General features: G+C 37.3%; 1 protein-coding gene across 2 annotated transcripts in view; it reads left to right on the forward strand.

The window, feature by feature from the left end:
- RNASEH2B (ribonuclease H2 subunit B) overlaps positions 1–21,870 on the forward strand; it is a 46,200-nt gene that overhangs the window by 20,271 nt on the left and 4,059 nt on the right. The window contains exons 5-11 of one of the 2 annotated variants that reach the window (XM_062567055.1): positions 1,104–1,221; positions 6,968–7,032; positions 8,394–8,499; positions 11,641–11,719; positions 13,186–13,228; positions 17,882–17,962; positions 19,974–20,097. In XM_062567055.1, the coding sequence (XP_062423039.1) occupies positions 1,104–1,221; positions 6,968–7,032; positions 8,394–8,499; positions 11,641–11,719; positions 13,186–13,228; positions 17,882–17,962; positions 19,974–20,081 (600 nt within the window). In that variant the 3' untranslated portion in view covers positions 20,082–20,097. Of the gene's footprint in view, positions 1–1,103; positions 1,222–6,967; positions 7,033–8,393; positions 8,500–11,640; positions 11,720–13,185; positions 13,229–17,881; positions 17,963–19,973; positions 20,098–21,870 lie in introns of those variants that run through there. The other variant, XM_062567056.1, reaches the window with a different exon arrangement.

Raw genomic sequence — 21,870 nt, forward strand, 5'->3', positions numbered from 1 at the left:
GGCTTCTATCTAGCAGGGCTTCTTAGCTTAGGCTCTGTACCACTGCACAAGGTGAATATTGGCTGTATTGCTTCCAGACATAAGCTAACTTGTGCAGGTAAGTTTTCTATGGGTAACAAAAGAGTTGCAGCTTTGTTATTGCCTCTTACAATCTTCTTTTTGCCATTGTAATTTAATCTTTACCTCTTCCATAGGAAAAAATTAAAATTAGTATTGTTTTTTACCTGATTTAACTGTGGATGCTTATTTTTATTAGGCCTCTGACTGTTTAGTAGGAGGATTGATTAATAATGAAAGCAGTTTACCCAGGTGCTTTTTTTAATGCTGACCAGTGAAATCATTTCACCTTTGGATCCCTGAAACCATGCACTCTGTCAGAATGGAGAGCTCACCGAATCTTTGTACTGATGTGCTAAAGGATCTTTCCAAGGGGAAGGCTGCCAGTTGTGCCAAACTGTGCTGAATGATTATGCATTATTTGGCAACAGCAGGATTTGTTTGATGGTTCTGTCATGTGTGGGGCTATTTAAGTTGTGCCAAAATCACTTTATATACATACTCTGGCCAAACTGGAATTGACTTTGCAGAGGTGAAAGGTTAATACTGTGTTCCAGAAGCTGCCCTGCTCCTTTGAGATTTATCTTTATGGAAGGAAAAGCAAAATTTGAATGGAAGTTATGACACTGGGTTTATTCCAGCAGGTTTTGATCTAAAACACTGTTGGCACACACTAACTACTGTGTCTTCTGTCATCTTCCAAAAAATCCCCCTGTACTTCACATTAGTTTCTCCCCATATTGTTTTAAATTTGGGCTTTTAAGAGCATTAATTGAGGAGTTCAGCATTTTGCAGGTATTTACTGGTTTGAAATAAATATTTATAGTTGCTTTGTAATCAGTTTCTGAATATGTCATGTGGTACCATTTGAAATACGACCTTCTCTAAATACTTTATTTTAAAGCTATGACTACTGCCTGCATATATATACACACACACAGAGACACACATATATTTTTATATATATATATGGCTTAACAACGGCTTACTCTTAGTCTGTTGTTATTTATGATAATGCTTTTAGAATCCTTTTGATGTTTTTTCAGAAAGGAAAGTTCCAGCCACTGGATCAAGTTGTGCTAGACTCTGAGTATCCTTGCTGCTCATTGTTGTTGAAGTGTGCGGATGTTAAACAGTCCATACATCATGTAACAGAAGAAAAAGGTAAAAAAAAAAAAAAAAAAAAAAAAAAAAAAAGCCTGAGTTTATTAGTTCCACTAACAAATTAAATATAAGCAATAGTTTAGATTGTGCAAAGTGAAGTGCTTCAACTGATCTGTCTGCTAGGAGAGGAGAAGCCACTTATTTGCAAGACAGATTTAAGACTGGTTCCATGCATCTTTAAAATTATACTGCTGTATGCTACACAGTTGTGTTGATAGTGCTAAATTTGTGTTATCTCATTTTGATTGGGCTACATTTGCAGAACAAAGAGTGAGCTTGATTTTGTTCTTTGTATGCCTATGTTTTAGATGCCAAATTAAGCTTGTTGAGCAGGTCTTTAGAAGAATCATTTTTTTGTTCATTAAAATAGATACGTTTTAGGTGATTAAAAAATAATGTGCATACCTTCTCTCCTCTCACTTGATCTTCTGTGTTAGCCATCTAGACATTTTCTATATATTTAGTGGTAGAGAAGAAATACTTCTTGAAAATGATTCATTCATCTATATTAATCAGCTTTCTCAGACTGGGAAGAATCACCATTTGAACGGTATCTTTCCCTCAGATGGCTACAGATAGAACCTAGACTCCTGTGGCTGGGTAGGGTGAATCCTGCTGCTGTTGTCGTTGCACTTTGCCTTTTCCAGGTTGGAGCAGTACTGTAATTGTAGAAGCTTATGCGTAAGAGTCTTAATTGCAGTATTATAAGTGGTAATATGTGGGTCTCAGATTATTTGCTGTAGCTCTAAAATTGTTCTGCAGTCTTACAGTCTTGTTGGTTTGTGGTGTAAAAATGATAAAGTAGTCGGGGTTGGCTTCTTAGGCCTTACTGTATATGCTGTGAAATGCCTTTTGCTGAAAATTGCACAACTCTGAATTCTTTCTTTAGGGTAGGATGGTCTGGTATGGAAGAAGTGAACCACTGTCCACGTGGCCCTTTTTCACCCTTTTTAGCAGTGTGTTCAAACAATAAGTAGGCAAAAGCTGGAAAAGGGCAAATATGCTGCTGAGAAAGGCAAGCAGTTTTCTAGTTTGGCATAATTTGATGTTGTGGACTTTGCGTAATTTGACGCGTATTCAAAGACTTAAAGTTTTTTTAAAATAAGAACCTTGTTTGGGATATACAAGTGTACGTGAGAGAAAACCTAAGTGGTATATATTCTGCCCTCAACCTTTTTCCAGATTACTCTTTTCTATAGAGGGCATTTTTTTTTTTTTGAGGATAGGATAGAGAAAACAACATTACATAATCTTTGCAGCTTGGCAAACCTGCAAAAGGTGTAAGATTTCACTTTTTAAATTTAGTCTTTTGAAGAGGATTGTCTTTCTGTTGTACTGAGTTCCTGATAGTGAATGAAAATCTAACTGTGTACAGGAAGGGATACAGGAGTCTGAGAACATGGAATCTCTGTTGGGTTTCCCTTTTCTTCTCTACCACCAAGTGAAAAGCAACTGAACTCTCTGACCCGTATGTGTGTAGAGCTGCTGTAAGGGATTGAGGTGTATGGATTAGAAGCCAGAGAATATGCTTTCACAAAGCACTCAGCTCTTGTCGCTGGTATCTACAAGAAGAAATGCTTAGGTGTTCTACAGATAACTGGAAAATGGCTGAGATAGGTTGTTGGAGGAATAAACACCCTGATAAGAAGTAAATCACTGTACCACTATGTGGTACACCACATTAATGCATAGGACATCAACACGGGGGAGGTGTAAATTTTCCCTGAAAGATTTAGACACATGAATTTAAATTTTTCCTGTATGAAATGGTGCATATGTAGTAATGTGAAGCAATTACTTCCCCCAAAAATCAAATTGAATTTAGAATAGAACGTGTTCCTGTTGAAAATAATCATCTTATCTTAAAAGTGGAGTAGGAAATTTGTGCAACAAAACAATTGTTACCTTTTGCTGGGACTGGGATAGCTGGAATTGTGTGCTGCTGTGATACTTCCAGATTTCCAAAAAACTTTCAGAAAACATTAAGCTATGTTCAGTATCACTGGGAGCAAGCAACCCTTTTCTTACGGTGAGTTATGACTTTTGAGAAGGCTTGTCTGAGACAGATACATCTCAGTTGCAGTTACTTTCTGCTTTTGCCTTTCCAGGAAGTGCTAAATGCTTCCAATAAAAACTGATAGTAAAGTTGTAAGCAATGGCTGTCCCCTACAACTCGCTGATACTGCCTTGGGAGCTAAGGATAAGAGTGGGGGTACTAGTGTTCCACTCACCAGTTCAAGAAGTCCAGTTGAGAAGCTCAAATAGAAATATAGGACAAGGCCAGGAATTTCTTTTTTCTTTTGGAGGGGCACTTCCTGTGAACAACTGTGCTGTCTTTGGGCGATATTTATGTCTTCCTCTTAACAGCAAAGGAAAATTAAAAAAAAAAAAACAGTCTTTGCCTTAGAAAAGATCTTACATCCTGTTCTAACCTCATTCTGGAAATCGGATTTGCAGTTGTTATCCACTGGAGCGTCCTGTGAAAGTGCACTCCATTAGACAATTGAAAATGCCTTACCTCTTGGTTTTGATTTTTGTTTTGTTTTTTTTAAATAACTTATTGTGTATGCCTGTAAGCTTGGATTGTCTTTTCAATCACTGATATTTGCCATTCAATAAATTATTTTCACTTCCTGTTATGTATTAAAAATATATAATATAGATATACATAAATATATATAATAAATATAAAAATTGATATTGACATTAATACTGCAGGCACATACACACGCTGACTGTACATGATATTCTTGGATGTCCCTGAACATGTACCTGCTGCTTTTTGTCTTATTTGGGTTTGGTTTGGGTTGAAAGTATCAGCAGAATTTTTAAAATATTTTAGAACACCAAGAGTATTGTTATGCAACAACCTCGTTGGAGCTTGCTTCACCCTTCTCTTCAATCTGTTTCTCTCTCTTTGGTATTCTCATGTCTGTAATTACCTGTAAAAATATCAGTATTATGACTAATGTACTCTTTTTAAGAATGCTTGTCCTTTTCTAGCTTTATGACCTGTTGTCTGCTTTGTAGCCTTTCTTGTTTAAGGCATACAGTCTTAGGGTAAGAAGTGTCTGTGGTATTGAGTTGTCTGCAGCTCTGATCTGTTTGGCAGAACCTAACAACGTAAATTTCTTAATTTAATCTCAAGGCATTTAACATCTGTATAACAAATTCTTACCCTGGAGCACATGGAGTTTACACATACTGGATTAGCAGAAAGTCCACCTTCTCTGGCCTCTGTGGTGAAGAATAATGAACATTCATTTTGCTGGATAAAATTCCCATTTACCTGCTTTAGTAGTTGGGGAAAGGGTGTGTTCCAGCTAGCTAAATCTGGGTGAGGCAGGTTGTTTGCTAATAAATTCAAACACAGGGTAGCGAGTAGAACAGAGAAGGTTTAAGAAAAGGGTGATGAACTCCAGTTCCAGAGCATTACTCTTTGTTTCATTTTGCAAGGCAAATCTGTGCTATGATCTTGTCTGATGTGATTAACATGAAGAGCCAAGAAAACTTACCTGATTAGAATAACTAAGTAATATTGCCAAGCTTGTATTCCCAGAAGGTAGGAAAAAAGGGGCCATAAGAGTTTCTGAGTTATGGAAAACACTGAGAAAATGGATGTTAAAATGTGCTTTAGGCAGTTTGCTCAACAATACATCAGGGAAACTTCCAAGTCTACATAGCGATTACCCGATCGCTGAACATATTATTTAATTGTAGAACCACTTATATTCCATCTGTATTTCTCAAACGCAATCTTTCCAGATGTCTCAGACCAGTTTTATAGGCACCAGACACATTAGGGAACAAAAGACTTTCCAATATATACTCATATTATCAAACATAGTCGCTAACTCTCACCAATATCAAATGTGCATCACATGTTAAATCCACGTTCCAATATTGAATCCTTTTGTCAGCAGTTTGTGACTTTCATAACTCACTTTAATTCTTCAGAGGTCTCAAATATTGTCAGTTTCTAGAGTTTAATAGTCAAAACTGTCAAGCACACAAAATATTTTCAAACAAAGTGATCTCTGAAGGGTTTGGCATAATTATTTTTCACATATTTTAATGAAAATGGCTTCACAGTTCTGCATTTCCTTTCCCTAATTGAGTCACTCTGAATCATGCTGTTGTGGGGGAGTCTGCCTGGGAATCTGGACTAGAATTACTTTTCAGCACGGTTTGGGGGATGGTGGCAGGAGGATGTCCCTTCCTCGAACTTTCTCAGATAAGAGAGGAATCTAGGAATCGTACTCACTGTACTTGGACCTAAACCATGTTAGCTCTTTGAGAAGCAGGTTCACGTATCCAGAGTCTCTCCCCCATTTTCCCTGCTTCTTTTCTTTTAGAACCATTTAGAAATGTTTAAGTCCTAAAGGCTGCAGCCGGCTATGTCACAACTAATTACTTTACCTGCAACTCATCAGCTTCATGAAGCAAAGCTTATTAGTGTTTTTTTTTCCTTTTTTGCTCTGAAGAATTTTTGCTTTTCACTTTATCTTGTGTGCAGCTTTCCCCAACCTCTTAAACCCCCCTGCCATGCAGAAACAAAGAACACATAATAGTTAGATATTTGTAAGCAATTTGAAAGAGCCAAAATAAACCCCAAAGAAGGAAATCATAAATAATATGTTGTTGATTGTTTGCAAAGGGGAAGAAAGAAACTCCATGAACCCAGTGCTAGAATATGAAATTGGATCAGTAAATGACATGAAACAGATGTAGGTGTCTATGGGAATGGTATACAGGAGATTAAAACTTACTGAATACCCGTTGAAGAACAAGACTGAAACACAGTGGACTCTGAAATCTCCTGTGTAATCTTATTAGGCATTTCATTCCATTTCAGAAATGTAGCTGTAAATTAATACTCAGTAATTTTTATCATGAAATTTCTGTGAGCCTCTGTAGTTTTTTCTCCTCTTTGCCTCAGCATCCTGAGCTCACATACCTCCAGATAACTGATCATATGTGAATAGTGAATGTTTGTGGTACCCTAGTTATCACAGGGGAACCACTTTCTGAAATTCTTATATCATCAAGTTAATTTACATTGCTCAATAAATCATAAATGAATTATATACTTCCTCCCACAAGGAGTGTGTTTCACTATTTTGAGTTCTGGGTTTTCTTTTGACATTATATTAAAGTATGTAATATGGGGATGGAAGTAAATGCTTTGCTGTAGTTAACCTGTGAAGTGAGAGGAGGGAATTGATAGGAAAAGGGATTATTGAAAGGACAGGTGGTTTATCTTCACTAACCATCTTTCTCTTGGCCCCGTTACTAAGTGCTGGAATTCATAAAGATTTAAGGCTTTTTTTTTGGGGGGGGGGGAAGGAGAAGCAGGCATGGACCCAGCATTTTATGTTACAAACGGGATAGTTAAAATGAGCAGTCTGGTGATACAGGGCAGTAAAGACTATGCTACGGACTACAAAAGCTTGAGAAGAGTCTTACTCTATGCAGTCTAGGGTTACATACATATGATTAAAATATATGCTTTGATGTATTAGAGCCTAGTTAGAGAATTATCAAGTTGTTGAAACTTGCAAATATGAGCTCAGTCTGTTTATTTTTCCATTTTTCAATATTTTTGAAACTTATTACCCTGACATGAAAGAGGTACAAGTCACAAATTAACTTCCATGCTATATCTGCATCTTACAAGCTTTTAAATATATTGAAAATGCAAACTTAATCACTCATTATTTTTCTTCCTCTTATTGGTTTGTCTCAGAGATTGGCAGTCAGAAATTTCACAAATACAGTCAAGAGAAGACATTAAAGTGGTTGAAGAAAAAGGTATTGTGATTTTCTTTTCCTTTAAAATTTGCTTTTTGTTCAAAATGAAAATGTTCATTAACTTGTCCATATCTGTATTTGACTCATGTAGCATGCCTCAGTTCAAGGTCCTTGTTTCATCCAAGAACAGACACTGCATTAAAGCTGTTGAACTTGGGAATGTGATGAAGTATTATGGAAGTGCTAAGTTTGCTACAGTCCTCTTTTTAGTGGTGCTGGCGTACAAGGGAATCATGGAGGATAGGTGGGGGCAGAGGAAGGAGCTGAAGTTATCTATAACTGTATTCTGTATGCTTTACACAAGATGAAGGGCTTCATCCACTTCATAGATGGGCTAGAGGGAGGCTCCAACTGTTCCCCCTCACAGCTTCTGAATTCTACTGTGCAGTAAAGCTGAATAGATATACTTTGGTTTTGTGCTATAAATGTGTTCCCTCATGAAGTCTCAGCAGTATCTCCCAGATTGGTACTGTTACGGTTGCTACTATCTTGATGCCGTCACACTGTAAAAGAAGCTAGTACAGTATGCTGAAAATAAACTGGTACTATAGCTAAGCTTAGTGTAGTCTATACTTTGACATAAAGAAGATGAATCTCATGTTACACACACACACACACGCACACACACACACACACACACTGTGATGGGTCTATGTAGGAAAAGACTGTGTGCATCATGTGATACGAGGAAGCCTTCTCATTTCAATTAGTCAACCCAAGCACAAAATCTGTTCTACTTTCTGCCATAATGATGGAGCTCTGGAAAAATATTACTACTTTTCTTTCCTGTTACTGCCTTTTATGGGCTGTTAAAAATACTACATGGCTGTGATAAGGGACAAAAACAATTCTAGAATCCAGTTGAGGCATTGAGATATCTTCTTTTTCAGTGAATGCGATGTGAATGTTTGAACAGGTACGTGTTTGTGTTGTTGAAAATTCCTTGTTCTGACAATGATTTCTGAGTCAGATCCAGTATAACAGTGCCATTTAGTGTCCTGAAACTTAGATTGCTGTCAGGACTGCCTTTGCAATCCACCTGAACACAAGCATTCTCTGCTCTCCTAACAGGTGTATTTCTCACCTGTGTAATCATGGCTGTTGCGTCTGAATTGCTCAGCTCATCTTAGGGTGCTGCAAAACTGGTACTGTGTTGCCAAAGCAACATGTTCAAAGACATGCTAGTTTCTTTGGAGTTTTTGAGCTCATATGCTAGTCATTACAAATGTATATTAAATTTCACCACAGTCCATAACTTGAGTGTTTTATAGGCTTGAAACAAAATTACAAGAGCTTTGTCACTGCATTAACATGTGCCTAACAACACTGATACAGACATTTCATTCTGTGGTTTCCTATAGGTCAATCAAACAGTGAAAGCACTTAAAAGCAGCAATGTAATTGTAGGTGAAAGGGTACAGTCAGCTACATTTATCAGCGGTAAACAAATCACAGATGCTGAAGAAGGTAAGAAAACTAAGCGTTGTAATGAATTGCATTTTTGTGAAATAACATACCTTGAGATAAAACACATGATTAGAATCTAAAACTTACTGAAAATGGCCTTTGCCACAAACATATTTCTTGCACAGAAAAAATCCGTACATGCTGTGACTATGTGTCTTGACTGTTCTGAGTTCTTTGATATCTTTGTTAGGTAAAGTTATAATTAACACTAGATCTTTGCTGGAGTTCTTTTAGCTCCTCCATAGTTCAGGGAAGGGACATCTGTTGTCAGTGAAATATATGTGGAAGTGCTTTGCTGAACTGAGACCATTTTGGATAATATAGCACATGTGTATGACATGTATGAATATTCACACAATAAGTGTGAGTGTATTAGAACAGACATTTTTTACTATTATTAGCATGCAAACGTGCTTCATAGAATTCTCCAAAAAGAAAAAAGATCTTAGGGAGTTACAGGCTGCATGCTTCTGACCCAAACATGATTGCTTTATATGACAAATTTATTGAATTACACAAATGTGTGTTTATTAAGGGCAAAAACTTTAATAATGTGTATGTTAAATCTCCCTGAAAGTGATAGTGCTGGTACCAGAAAGTCTAAAGTAATCCTGTTTGCTTCTGGTCACCTTTTTCCTGGGGAGGGCAATATCCTGAATGTCTCTAGGTTACGAAGTTATCTAAAGAAATCTACCTGAAAATGAACTCTACTAAGAAAATACTATGACATGATAATGAAAATGAAGACAGTTTAGAACAAGATGAGCAAAAGCAAATTATTTCTGATTATTAAGATATTCAGAAGTCTGCCTGCAATTCAGAAATAAGGAGAAACAAAGCAACTTGCTGACAAAGTGGAAAATGAGTTACCAAGTAATGATATCAAAGGAAACAACATAAATGAGATTTAAGAGGCAGCTAGACAGTTTTATAGAGCAAAGATTATAATATATGGTTTTTGAAAAGAGGCAAAGCTGTAAAACTTATAAGTGTCTTTATCTTTACAGTAGCTTTTTATCCTTTCCCAACCCCCTCTTTTTAAAGGCGGGCGAAAATGACCTGTCCAGACAATCTTATCTGTACTTAAATATTTTATCTCTGAAATTTGTAATTAAATGGCTAAACTGCAGTGGTTTTTTTTCTGCCTTCCTCCTTTCTTATACTAGCATGTGTATACTTACCTTCTTAGAATGTTTTAGAATTGAAAGAGCTCATTTGGACAATATTGGGGGTTAAAAATAGCTAAGTTTTGGAGGCAATCCCTTTGTATGTAGCAAGGTGAATGACAAGAAATCAAATGGACCTTACCCAACATTTATTTTAATAAGCCTAATTTTCTTGTCTGGTCCTTTCACTACCGTGACAGTACAATTTATTTCATAGAATCATAGAATCAGTAAGGTTGGAAGGGATCTCTGGAGATCGTCTAGTCCAACCTCCCTGCTCAGCAGGGTCACCTAGAGCATGTTAGAGGGGTTGCATCCAGGCGGGCCTTGAAGATCTCCAGAGAAGGAGACTCCACATTATGAAATGAAATTTCATATTGTGTTCATAAGGTATCATGAAATTTCAATACCTTATAAATGTGTGGGTATTTGTAGTTAGTATCTACAGATGTGGTAGGAAAAAAAACTTGAGAGCATATAGTGAGTGCCAAGGGGAAAGGAGGAAAGGTTTGCTATTTGGGACCTGAGTACTTCTTTAGGAAGAAAAAGAAGGGAGGTTTGCAAATATTCCTGATCTCTGACAGGAGATTAATAACGGAGCAAGGTTGGGGCAAGAGTGCAAAGTCCCTGGAAGGCAAACAGTGGTATCTTAAAATGGGTAAAGGAAGTCAATGAAGATTACTTCATGGCAAAAAAGCAAAGAAAATGGATTTTGTATTTGAATTATAACATTGGTTGACTTGGCCTCACCATTCAGTATCATAAAGCAAAGAATGTGATGATGAGAATATTTTTCTTAAGAGATAAATTGGATAGAGAAAGTGCTGAGATGAATTTGTCTTGGTTTGAAATCATTGTTGTTCTCTCCTGCCCCTAAAGTGGACTTAGGGAGTGACAAATACTTGATGGATGTAGGCAGTGGAAGGAGAAGTGCAGACAGGAATTACTGAATTTTATGCCAGTCTAGTTGGAATGTGTATGCTGGTTTCAGCTTATTACTGCTTTCTGCTTCAATGCCATTTTACATTGAACTTCTTAGATAAAAATAGAAGAAACTGACATCGAAGAAATAGTTCTTTAGATGCCGGTCTACCATGTGCTTCTGAACTCTGAGCATGTAGGAGTATGAACAGCTAGAGCTGGCTATTTTAGATGGAATTCAGAGGTGAGATTTCAGCTCAGTGTCTATCTGGCAAGTACTTCTTGTCCATGGGTAAAGTTACTTGCAAGCAGCCCTGAAAACAGCAACTTTAAAAAATCCAGCCCATGATTAGTAAGTGCTTGTGTAGAATGGGACCAGAAAATGTGTTTTAGGACTTCATGTTATAAAAGGGTCACTTTTTCTTCCCCTTTTTCAGAAAAACATTTAAGTGCCCTGTACTGAAAACAGCTTCTAGTAGTTCATATTTCCACAGATAATTATCCTGTCTTGCCAGTGATGTTTAGATAGGCCTTGGCATTTTCCATAAAGTACTGAAATTAAGTACAAGACTTTGAAATAGACTCATTGTCTCATCTAATTGTTTTCAGTTGAAGCCAGAAAATGTACTTTATTACTAAAGCCCATGCCAAATAATTGTAAGATCCAGATGCTTTAAAATTAATGATTGCCTGTTCTGTTGAGTCAGCTTTTTACTCTTGCAGGTTTTTAAAATTTAATTTCTTCAGAAAAATACATGATATCTAGTATTCTCAGAAAGTGAACAGCTTTTGTAAAGTACATACAGCAGAGATTAATAACATGTGCTGACAAAGTGAGTGTAGTAAGTCTTTACTTCTTAAATAAACCTACAAGTGTCATATAACATAAACTACTCAACACAGAGAAGCATCACAGTGTATCCATTAGAAGTCTCTTACTATTAGCTCAACCGTATGATTTATGATAGCACACACAGCATGGCTAAGACAGCATGACCATATAATGTGAATGTTCTTTTTCTCCTTCTTTCCATTCCCTGCCCTGTTCCCGAAGACTATATACGGTATGCCCACGGGTTAATATCAGAATATATTCCTGAAGATCTGAGTAAGGAGTTGTCAAAATATTTGGAGTAAGTATTGTTCCAGCTTCTAGTTTTATGTGGTATACAGTAATGATCTTCTGGTCATTTCTATTGAATACTGAAATTTAGTCATCAAGGTTACAGTGAATTCAGAGAGATTATATTTACCACACTTTAGAAGTGATGTTTTCAGATATGAGTTGTGGATGTATTATTTCTGTATTGTTTTTGTGATCACAGAATCACAGAATGGTTGAGGTTGGAAGGGACCTCTGGAGATCATCTAGTCTAACCCCCCTGCTCAAGCAGGGTCACCTAGAGCACGTCTCACAGGATCATGTCCAGGCAGGTTTTGAGTATCTCCAGAGGAGACTCCACAACCTCTCTGGCCAACCTGTCCCGGTGCTGTGTCAGTTGACTTCACAGTAAAGACGGTTTTCCTCATATTCAGGTGGAACTTCCTATGTTTCAGTTTGTGCCTGTTCCCTCTTGTCCTGTCACTTGGCACCACTGAAAATAGTCTGGCCCCATCCTCTTGATACCCTCCCTTAAGGTATTTATAAACATTGATAAGATCCCCTCTCAGTCTTCTCTTCTCCACTCTAAACAGGCCTGGCACTCTCAGCCTTTCCTCATAGGAGACATGCTCGATTCCTCTGATCATCTTTGTAGACCTGCGCCGGACTCTCTCCAGAGTCTCTCTTGTACTAGGGAGCCTAGAATTGGACACAGTACTCCAAATGATGCTAAAAAGCATGGGCTGGAGGAGAGACATAATAATAGCTGAGTCTGTTATGTCTTTTATCACAGTCTCATCATAAAACTCCAAGGAATTTAATCCCCTTTTAAAGGAGAGAAAATGGAAATCCAAAGAGTTAGAGTGGATTGTCCAGAATTGTCAAGCACGAGAAGCGGAGCCAGCAATAGAATCCCAGACCCTCTGTCCCCCTATGTCCTTTTGCATTCTCACTAAGTGCTGCTGGGGTTTGAGTTCATATATCTAACCTGTGTTACTTCATACTTAAATCTGGAAGGTGAGCCAGGATCCTAACCCTGGTGTTTGTTTTCTGCCTGCAGATTTCGCTTGAAGCATCATTGGGACTCTGTATGTGCCCTCGGTTCAGTTGTATTATTGTGGCCTAGGAAAAAAATGTGCAATTTTCATCTCAGAAGTTTCACAGTATAACAGAGATGGCATATAATATCATCTTACTAATTATAGCAAAGGTTATCAGAAGTAGTGTGGGGTTCTCCTGTTTTGATTGCCAGACTTAACTTTTAAAAGAGCCCATGGGTTTTTTTCGTTTGTTTGTTTGTTTTTTGGTGCCTAGCTCTGTTTTAGATATCTAAGTCAGGCATACAATGTCTGTGAGCCACTTTTTTGCAAACACATGCCATGTGTGAGCAGCTGATATCCAGAGCATCCTTTATGGGGAAGGAATTAGCTTCAGGTTGTGTCATTCAGAAGTTTTATTCAGTTGTCCAAAGTTACACTGTAATCTTCTGTTCTGCAGGCTCTCAGAACTCACAAGCCCAGCACCGGAGCCAGAGATGAAGGTAGGAGGATATTAAGAAGATATTGACACATATTATGTTGAAGGCTAATTTCTCTGTGTTATTATTAAAGCTAGACTAGGCCAAGCACTGTGTACAGTACAATGAGTAAAGTAAATTGGCCGTGTAAAAAGTCAGTCTGAAATAACACCAGAAAGTTAACAGGTACTTTTATATTTCTTATTAAGCAATATTTTAGTTGGTTTTCCTATTTAAAAAAAAAAAAAGGAGAGAAGAAGAAAGAGACATTTTATGTTTTTGGTCAGCAGTCTTTTTTTACTTGGTTTGCTCATTTAGTTTTATTGAGGTTGATGGGACAATATGACCTCATAGGTTTTCTTTCATATGTAATTTATGAGGACCCTGGAATGGTCCACCAACTATGGTGGATAATCTCTCATACACTGACCGTTCTCCACTCTAAGTCTCATTAGAATTTTTATTTCCATTACTTCTCTTGGAAGGCTGTTCTATAACCTCATTCTTCTGATGCTCAGAAGCCTTCCTGTAAATTCCACCTTGAATTTATTTGTGACCAATTTATTCCCCTGCATTTTTGTGCTAACTTTATCATGTTTTTTTTTTTTTAAAATTGAAATGGCTCTTTTCCTTCCCTAACACTAATCCTCTCAGTGTGTAAAGGGAAAACATACATTGTCCCTGTTTTCATTTTGTGAAGCCAGTCTTGGTTATTTAGGATGAATTCTGCATTCCCTCCTCATCGCTTGTTCCAAGCAATTCAATTCTTTGAACAGAGGTGACCAGAGTTATGTATGATTTATTCAGGATAAAATCTTTACCAGTGCAATACGATAGCATTCATCCCTTCTTGTCTGTCTTCTTGTCTTAACTAGAAGGATTTTATTTCACTACGTCTTAGAATCCCAGTTGCCTCTCTTGTGTGATGTAGCAGATAACTCATAGTCATGCTGTGAACAGTTAAGACATAGAGGTCTTTTTACTCTACTGCGATTTCTAATTGATCAGCATTCAGGTTATTCCAGAAATTTATGCAGTAGTTGTTACGTAGATGACCTTATTCATCTGTACATTTCATCCTCAGTCTTCAAGGTTCTGTGGCTTTTCCTTTGCAGTGTTACAAGTTCTTTAGGTATTCATAATACTTCTCAGTGATGTATACTCAACAAATGTTAGCATTCTGCTATCTTTAATTAACAATTAATGAACATTTGAATAAACATTATTCATGGAACTCCAATAGTAATCTTCACGTAACCGAATGTCTTCCTTTTCTGCATTACCTGCTTTTGTTTCCCCTTCACTCAGTTTCTTACCTGACTTCCAATTTTTATGCAATCTTCATTTTCTCTTAATTTCAGGTTTTTAGGTGGCACTGTGTCAAATCCTCTGGTAATCCCTTACACCTTCACAAAATGTGTTATCTTTGAGAAAAAAGACAAGGCATTACCTACATTTAGTTTTTCATTTACTCCATATCTTTAATTACTCCTCATACCTTCAGCTTTTTTTCCGCTTCTGTTCTGCTGCAGTCCAGTGAAAGGGCCTGTTACTGACTAAATCACTTTTTCCTCCTTATATGTAGATGAGTGTTGTGCTATTCTGCAGCAATATGGTTCCTACGTTTGGCAGGTCTTGCTTCTGGACTTAGGATTTCTGAGGCAGTCTCCCACCAGCTTTAGCATATTGAGTTTTACTTCTATCCTGAATAGAGCGATTTCCATTCTCTTTTCTGTCCCTGCATTTAACCTCTTCATTCTTATTGAAAACATTTTACTGACTACTTCATTTTGCAGTTCTATCTAGATTAGGTTTAATATCTGACCGATCTTTTATTGCATAGCAGCCTTGCTTTGCCTTTTTTGATTCTCTTTTTGCTTCTATGGCTAAACAACTTCTACTATTTGTTTTAATTTCCTTTCCAAGGTCTAACTCAGGATGGCTTTTTGGCAGCTTTCACTTTATCCGTATATTACCTGATCCCTGAAACAAATTTCTTTTTTTATCAAACTTCTTTTTCCATTCATCGTAGGCTTTCTGCTTACTTCTAATACCTTTTTTTCTTTTTTCTTGGAGGGGATGTGTTTGTATCTGTGTGAGTGTGTATAGGGGGAGGATTCATCCAGTTTAGTCTGAAACACTCTTTCCTACAGGACTTTTCACCTTATTTGAAGTAAAAGATCCCAAACCACTTTTTCTGTCTTTTTTCCTTATGCATTTCAAGCGGCCCCTTGACACATCAAATCCTTTACTGTGGCTTTGAGAATTAAGGAGAATGGTTTGCAAAGTTTGACCCTCTGGAATCAGGAGCCCTACTTTTGATTATCCTTTTCATTTAATTGAAACTGAGACACCCTATTTCACTGAAACTGGGTTACTTACTGCAGTGACCTTTTCCGCAATGTCCCTGCTACTTACCGAAACCAAGTTTAAAATAACATCATTGCTGGCTGTTTAGTGACTGTTTTGTTAAGCAATATGTCAGCTAGCACATGCAGGAATAATTGGGCCCTACTGTTATTAATAGCATTTGTTCTCCAATCTATATCCATGGATATAAGTTATTTCCATGTGGTTGGACAGTTGTTCTGGCTGCACAGTTACTTGGCCCTTTGATTCTGTTAAGAATTATCTTTATGTATTGTAAGAAATATTAAACACACATTAAGAGCCAACTGATATTCATCAGCCATATAAGCATGTTACAACAACTATATTAAACTACATGTGATGTGCATTACATATTATGTACGAATAGTTTTTATACCGTTGGGATAGTTCTGAGAATCTATTTTTAAAAATAGTTTTATTTCAGCAGTTAGGTTACAGAGGAAATGAGGCTTAGAACTGTGTTCATTTGTTGGGCAGTGAAATCTTTCTGAGCATCCCATTAATTTCCAGAGGACTGACTAGGGTGTGCATGATGCATTTGTGTGTAAGTCTTTGCAGCTCCAGAGCTTAAAACACTCCTCTATTTCACAACCTCAGAGGAGAAACGCAAGCTTTTACTCTGAAATCTGTAGTCTCCTTTAGACCTGTTTTTATTTGCCTGCATTTAAATTTCTCTTAATGAAGGCAAGGTGTGTATATGCAGTATATGATTATTATAAAAAAAGAAGGATTCAACATATATTCTTATTATAGGAAAGAAAATGCATGTTCACAAATAATGTTAAAATAAATTTTGAAGGGAGGAGAGATTTAGAAACTTTAATACTTGACAGAAAAGCTACAACAGATTCTCTTATATACTACAAGAGTAAACTGGGTACAATCTAGAGTTTGTGATTTAATGATTAAATCAAAATTACATGTTAATCTTTGTTATAATTGTCAGCCATTGATCTTGTGTTATAATCATCGTACTGTCCGACCTTTCAGCATAGGGAATCTGGCCATCGGCAGATCATAACAGAATATGTAGGATCTGCTACAACCAAACGCTCTGCTGAAACTCAAATGTTTTATTATAAGGTTTAAAAAGTTGTTTATCAGATTCCAAAAAGAGGAGAATAGTCGTAATTCTTTAGGTTGTCATTTGAAAATGTAATCACAGTGCAGTAAACAGCCTCCCAAAGAGGCTGATCCAGATCCCATTGAAATCAAAAGAAAAGGCTGCTGCTGGATCTGGTTCTAAGAGCTGAGAAATCTAAGCTGCAGACCTGGCTTCTGTGCCAAAGAGAGAGAGAGAGGAATGGAGGGAGGGAGAGGGAGAGATCAGAAGTGCCATAAACAAAATGAATATAACAGGGGCTTAAAATGGTATGGTACCATCCAAGTTGCTTGCAAAATCACTGTCTTTGGCACAAAAACTTGGAAAGCCACAGCTTAGATTTCACAGGATATTAAGGACAGGGTAGTAACATCAGATCTATAATAATAATACAGCATTGTAAAATACTACATACTTTTTTTTTCCCTTTTGGAAACATACCAGAAATTTTTCACCTTTAAACTAAACACATGCTCATAGTTTATGGAAAGAAATATTCATTCTTACGGCCTGATCATGTGAAGTGCAGAGAACCCTTAACTTCCATTACGGCTGAATTTAGAAGGCACCCAATACACACAGCGTCAAGCTTCTTAATGTGCTGTTGAATTCAAGTGATAAAGCAGTCAGTAGATCTGTGTCAGTGTTCCACTGTTGCTGAACTGTAGAAACTAATTACTCTGAGAGGTTGTGCACGAACAGATAGAGACTAGATGATAATCTACTGGTGTTGGCAGATAGCAATAACACTGCAGTTCCTGGTCCTTCATGGTTCCATGAGACCATGGGCACTGGATTGTAACTTCCTGGTTGTTAGACAGTAGCTTCCAACAGCTGCTCCACAAAGGCTCTCCACACAGACTTTGAAACTAAAGTCAAAATCATGAAAGTTGAAAACCGTATTGAATTTATTTCTGTAAGTCATTCCACAGAAGGCTAAAAAGAAGAAAATGCCTCCCATAACATTAAATAATCTCTTCTAAATACTGGAGAGATGCTATATGTTCATGCCTAAAGAAGACAATGATGAGAAGAGATCTACCGCTGTTACTGCATATTCCTCAGATGGTTCCAAGCCTTGTTTTGGTGCTATGGTTACATTATAAAACCAAAGTTTTAAATTCCGTGTGTGTACATCATAACAGTGGTTGACAGAGCAACTTCATCACTCTTTAACATTTCAGAAAAGGAAATTATCAGATGTCCCTGTGGAAGCAGAAGAAGACTATACTAAGTTTAACAGCAGCAATCTGAAAAAGAAAAAGGTAAGCAAACCTTGCACTCATGCATGTTTTGCCAAAGCATAGATTAGTACCCAGTAGTTGAAGGCACACGGTCCCTTCTTTTCTCCTCCAAACACGTCAGAAAAACAAACACAAAATGACAGATGTCTGCAGCTGTATTCTACTTGGCTGTGACTCAAGACAACGCTCTTCACTTTTTACATGGCCTCAACATAGCGATTTTTCTGAATCAGTGTTTTGAAATGTTTGGTGGTGGCCAGTTTAAGTAGGAGATATCTAAAAATGGGAAAATGGTAACATTTCCTATCTCTTTTAAAGCTATGGTTAGTGATACTGATTTCAGAGTGCTGGGAGAAACACAGAACTGACAATACTATCTCCTTGAACTTTTCTTTCAATTTTAATTTGACCTTGATGCTCTTAGTATCCCCCTCTGAACTCCTCTGTACTGTCACTATTTGAATATATTTTATCTATGAAACTTCTAGTGAACCTCTCAGCTAATGTTTGCAAAACTCTGAGTTCTTTAGATGAGAAATCCTGCAGCTTAGTGTTAGCAACTGTTAAATTTCAGTTATTTGAAAAAGAAACGAAGATGGCAGCATTCACTTAAATTCACAGGGATTTTAAGACAGGCCTTATTTTTACCAGAAATGTTGCTTGTGAACTTATTTATGTCAATTTAATGAAGTTAACACGAAGCTTGCTGATTGCCAACTTCAGCACAAGTTTTGAGGCCAGTTCAAATCTGAGTCCAGTGGTGTCTGCCACTGTATCATTCCTAGGGGAGCAACAGAGATGTGAAAAGAAATGGATTCTGTTTGTATATGCCAAGCTTATGAGGCTTGCACTGGGTTGTTTCTCTGAACACTGAAGGAAAAGGAATCCTTCTCCAGTCCATTGGGAACCAAAAAGGCACTCTGCACTGCTCTTGTGACCTTCAGACAAATGCTGACTACTTTTTATTTCTTTAGAAAGAGCAGCAGCTGGTGACAGATGCATTCCTCCCCTTCTGCCCACCCTGCCCCCAAACTTTTTTGTATGTGGGGCACACACTAGTTTTGAAGTGAGAAAAGGATTGCCCCCTTGGTGAAGGAGATAAATAGTTTAAAATATGCATGTTTTTTCCATCTTCTCCCCATAATGTACTTGAATTCTGTACAGTATACCACTCTTTTCTAAACACTTAGGCAGAGTTTTTGTTTGTACAGTAAGCAACACAGACAATTATACTGTAGTTGCATATCTCTATCCTATCCAGAACCTTCGAGCTGATCCAAAGAAGTGGAATTATGAAGTCCTACGGTCTGAGATGTATCATAGGAAAAGGTCGAGGCAAAGATTTCTTAATAGGGAAAGCAGCTAGAGATTTAAAATGTAACATTTCAAAATGTAAGAAAGAAAAGAGGTCAGCTCTATAAAACGTGGCTCATAAAATGTGTTAGGTGTAAAAGTCTGGGAAGTTATCCCAGTGGCCTCAAAGTGTTTTGCAAGTGTCGGTTACCTTCTTCAGTCTTAGTTCTTCTGTCTCTTTTCCCTTTATTTCACTGTACTGGGAGACTTTCATAATAATTCTGTGTGAATTATTCATCATCTCTAATGCAAGGCTGTAATTCAGCCTGCTGACAACATAATCATGAGATTGAGTCGGAGGGTACAGTATGCATCTGTTATATTGGATGCATTATTCCTCTTAATGTACACTCAGGGATTATTCCAAAGTAAATGTTTGAGTCGGGATACCTCATTCTGCAGAAGGGAAAGATGTTTCACCTCCTTGTCCTTGTAATTGATTCCTGTCTTTGAGGTTAAGTAATTCATGACAAGTATTTTTCTATTTGAATAATCTCAAATTTGTTTTGTAAGGTTTTTCCCTTGCAAATTAATATCCTATATAACATTATCTTTACTGCTGCATACTAAAAAAGTACTTCAACTTCTTGCTTGACTTCTGTATCTAAGAGTTTATAGCTTACACTCCCCTCCTATGGAGATGCTGCTTAACTTTCTCTGTTTTTCATTTCACTAACAGGCAAACAGCAAGATGTCTGCAGCTCAGAAGGCTCTGGCCAAAGTTGATAAGAGTGGAATGAAATCCATTTCTGCTTTCTTCAGCTCCAAACCTAAGGCATCAAAATAAAGGCTTGTTCCTGAAACAGTTTTATACAGTGTTTTTTTTTACATTAAGCTGAAGAGATTTTTGTTGTTAGTATATTCAGGGTATATCTGCATACACAATGGAATGCAATGAAGAGATGTGTGAGCTAGTGCAGGCAGAGCTTTTATGTCTCATCGGTTCAAGGCAGTGCCGTGCAGACATCCAGCCTGGGTCTGGAAGAGAGCGTAGCTGCGTTAGAGTGGTGCTGTGTGCTGAGAAGCAGGGCTTAGCATGGCACCATACAGTGTGGCTGTACTGCTTCTTATCCCAGGGCAAGCTCAGTCAAAGCCGCCACCACAGAGTTTTCTCCATTGCACTCCATTCTGTGCAGGAGACCTGCCCTTCCTTGTGATATATTTTAGAGGAGAGTGTTTTGATTCATTAGTAGCATTATTTTTGAGACTGTTACGCCAAGTGTAAGACCAGAGTGGGATGGCATATTCAGATTTCTATGCTGACCCCAAATCTAAATGCTGATGTAAGCATTGCTTTTGGTGGCAATTTATTCAGGCAAACAGAATACTTATGTTGAGATTTTGATTTTGATTTTGCCAAAAACAAATTGTAATAAGTGTCAGTATGAATATAATACAATAAACTGCTTTATGTAACAAATTTGTGCATGTTGTGCTTACTGTTTGTTTCGAGAGTTCAGTTACGCTTCAGGACATTAGTTATGGGCTTTTGGTATTTCCCTGTGTGTAAATCTTTAATCTTTAAAGACTTAAAATATCACGGTGGTCTTACGTGATAAATATCTTGACACATAACAATCTAGAGGTATTTTTACGTTTAGTTCCAAGGTGCATAGGTCCTTACAAAAATAATGAGAAGAAGATCTATTTAAAGACAAAGCTGAGCATTTTGAAGACATCTATCTGGAGCTGGATGCATAGTTCAAAAGCTTAAGCGTGGATGTCTTAGATAAGATTTAGCTTTAGGAAGAAATGCACAAGATAAGATCATTATTTAAAAAGCCGTATTCGCTCTTGGGTGTATTCCTCCCTCATTATAGAGTATTCCTGTATAGGCAAGAGGATAGTTACCTGCTATGTTGTAACTTCCTCAGTTCACAGAAATGAAAAGAAAGGGAGCCACTGGGATCATTTATCTAGATCGACCCGCAGTCCGGCACAATACTGGCTCTTAGTCTCGTCCAGCAGTTCTTCCATTGAGCCTTAACTGTGGATGAATTACAATGCGTGTTTTAAAAGGACAGCCAACTTCAAATACTTCGTTATTTGCTTCTTCAACTCAGTAGAGCATCTGCTTGTATCCCTTGACAATGGGAGTTTCAGAGAAAGTAAGAATTTCTTCATTCTTAATAATTATACCATTTTTCCACTTCAAACTTATTTGTCCACAGTTTACAACCATTGCATTACCGTGTTCATCTGATAAGTTAAAGAGCTCTGTGGCATTTTTTTTCCAACTACAAATGAATGAAAACCTTTGCTGAGTATTGTGCACTGTTTTTCAGTTGCAGTTTGTTGTGGTTTGTATGGCTTCCAAACTAGTGCTTTCTAAAGTTTTGTATGTAGTTTGTTAATTTGGAAGTCAGTATGGATGGAGTTTCAGATAGAGGATAATATTTGGAAATCTGCTTTAAAATCATTCTCTCTGATTATGGGAAAATTTGTGGATGCCCTCTTAAAGGTATTGAGTCATATATTCCCAATGAAATTAGACTGAACAGAGAACAAGTATATAAATAATGCTCCTAGTTTTTAAAATGTTTGTCTGAAGTGGATTATCTGGACCTAAAATTAAG

This window comes from Rhea pennata, chromosome 1 (assembly GCF_028389875.1).
Source record: "Rhea pennata isolate bPtePen1 chromosome 1, bPtePen1.pri, whole genome shotgun sequence".
NCBI classification, from domain to species: Eukaryota; Metazoa; Chordata; class Aves; order Rheiformes; family Rheidae; genus Rhea; species Rhea pennata.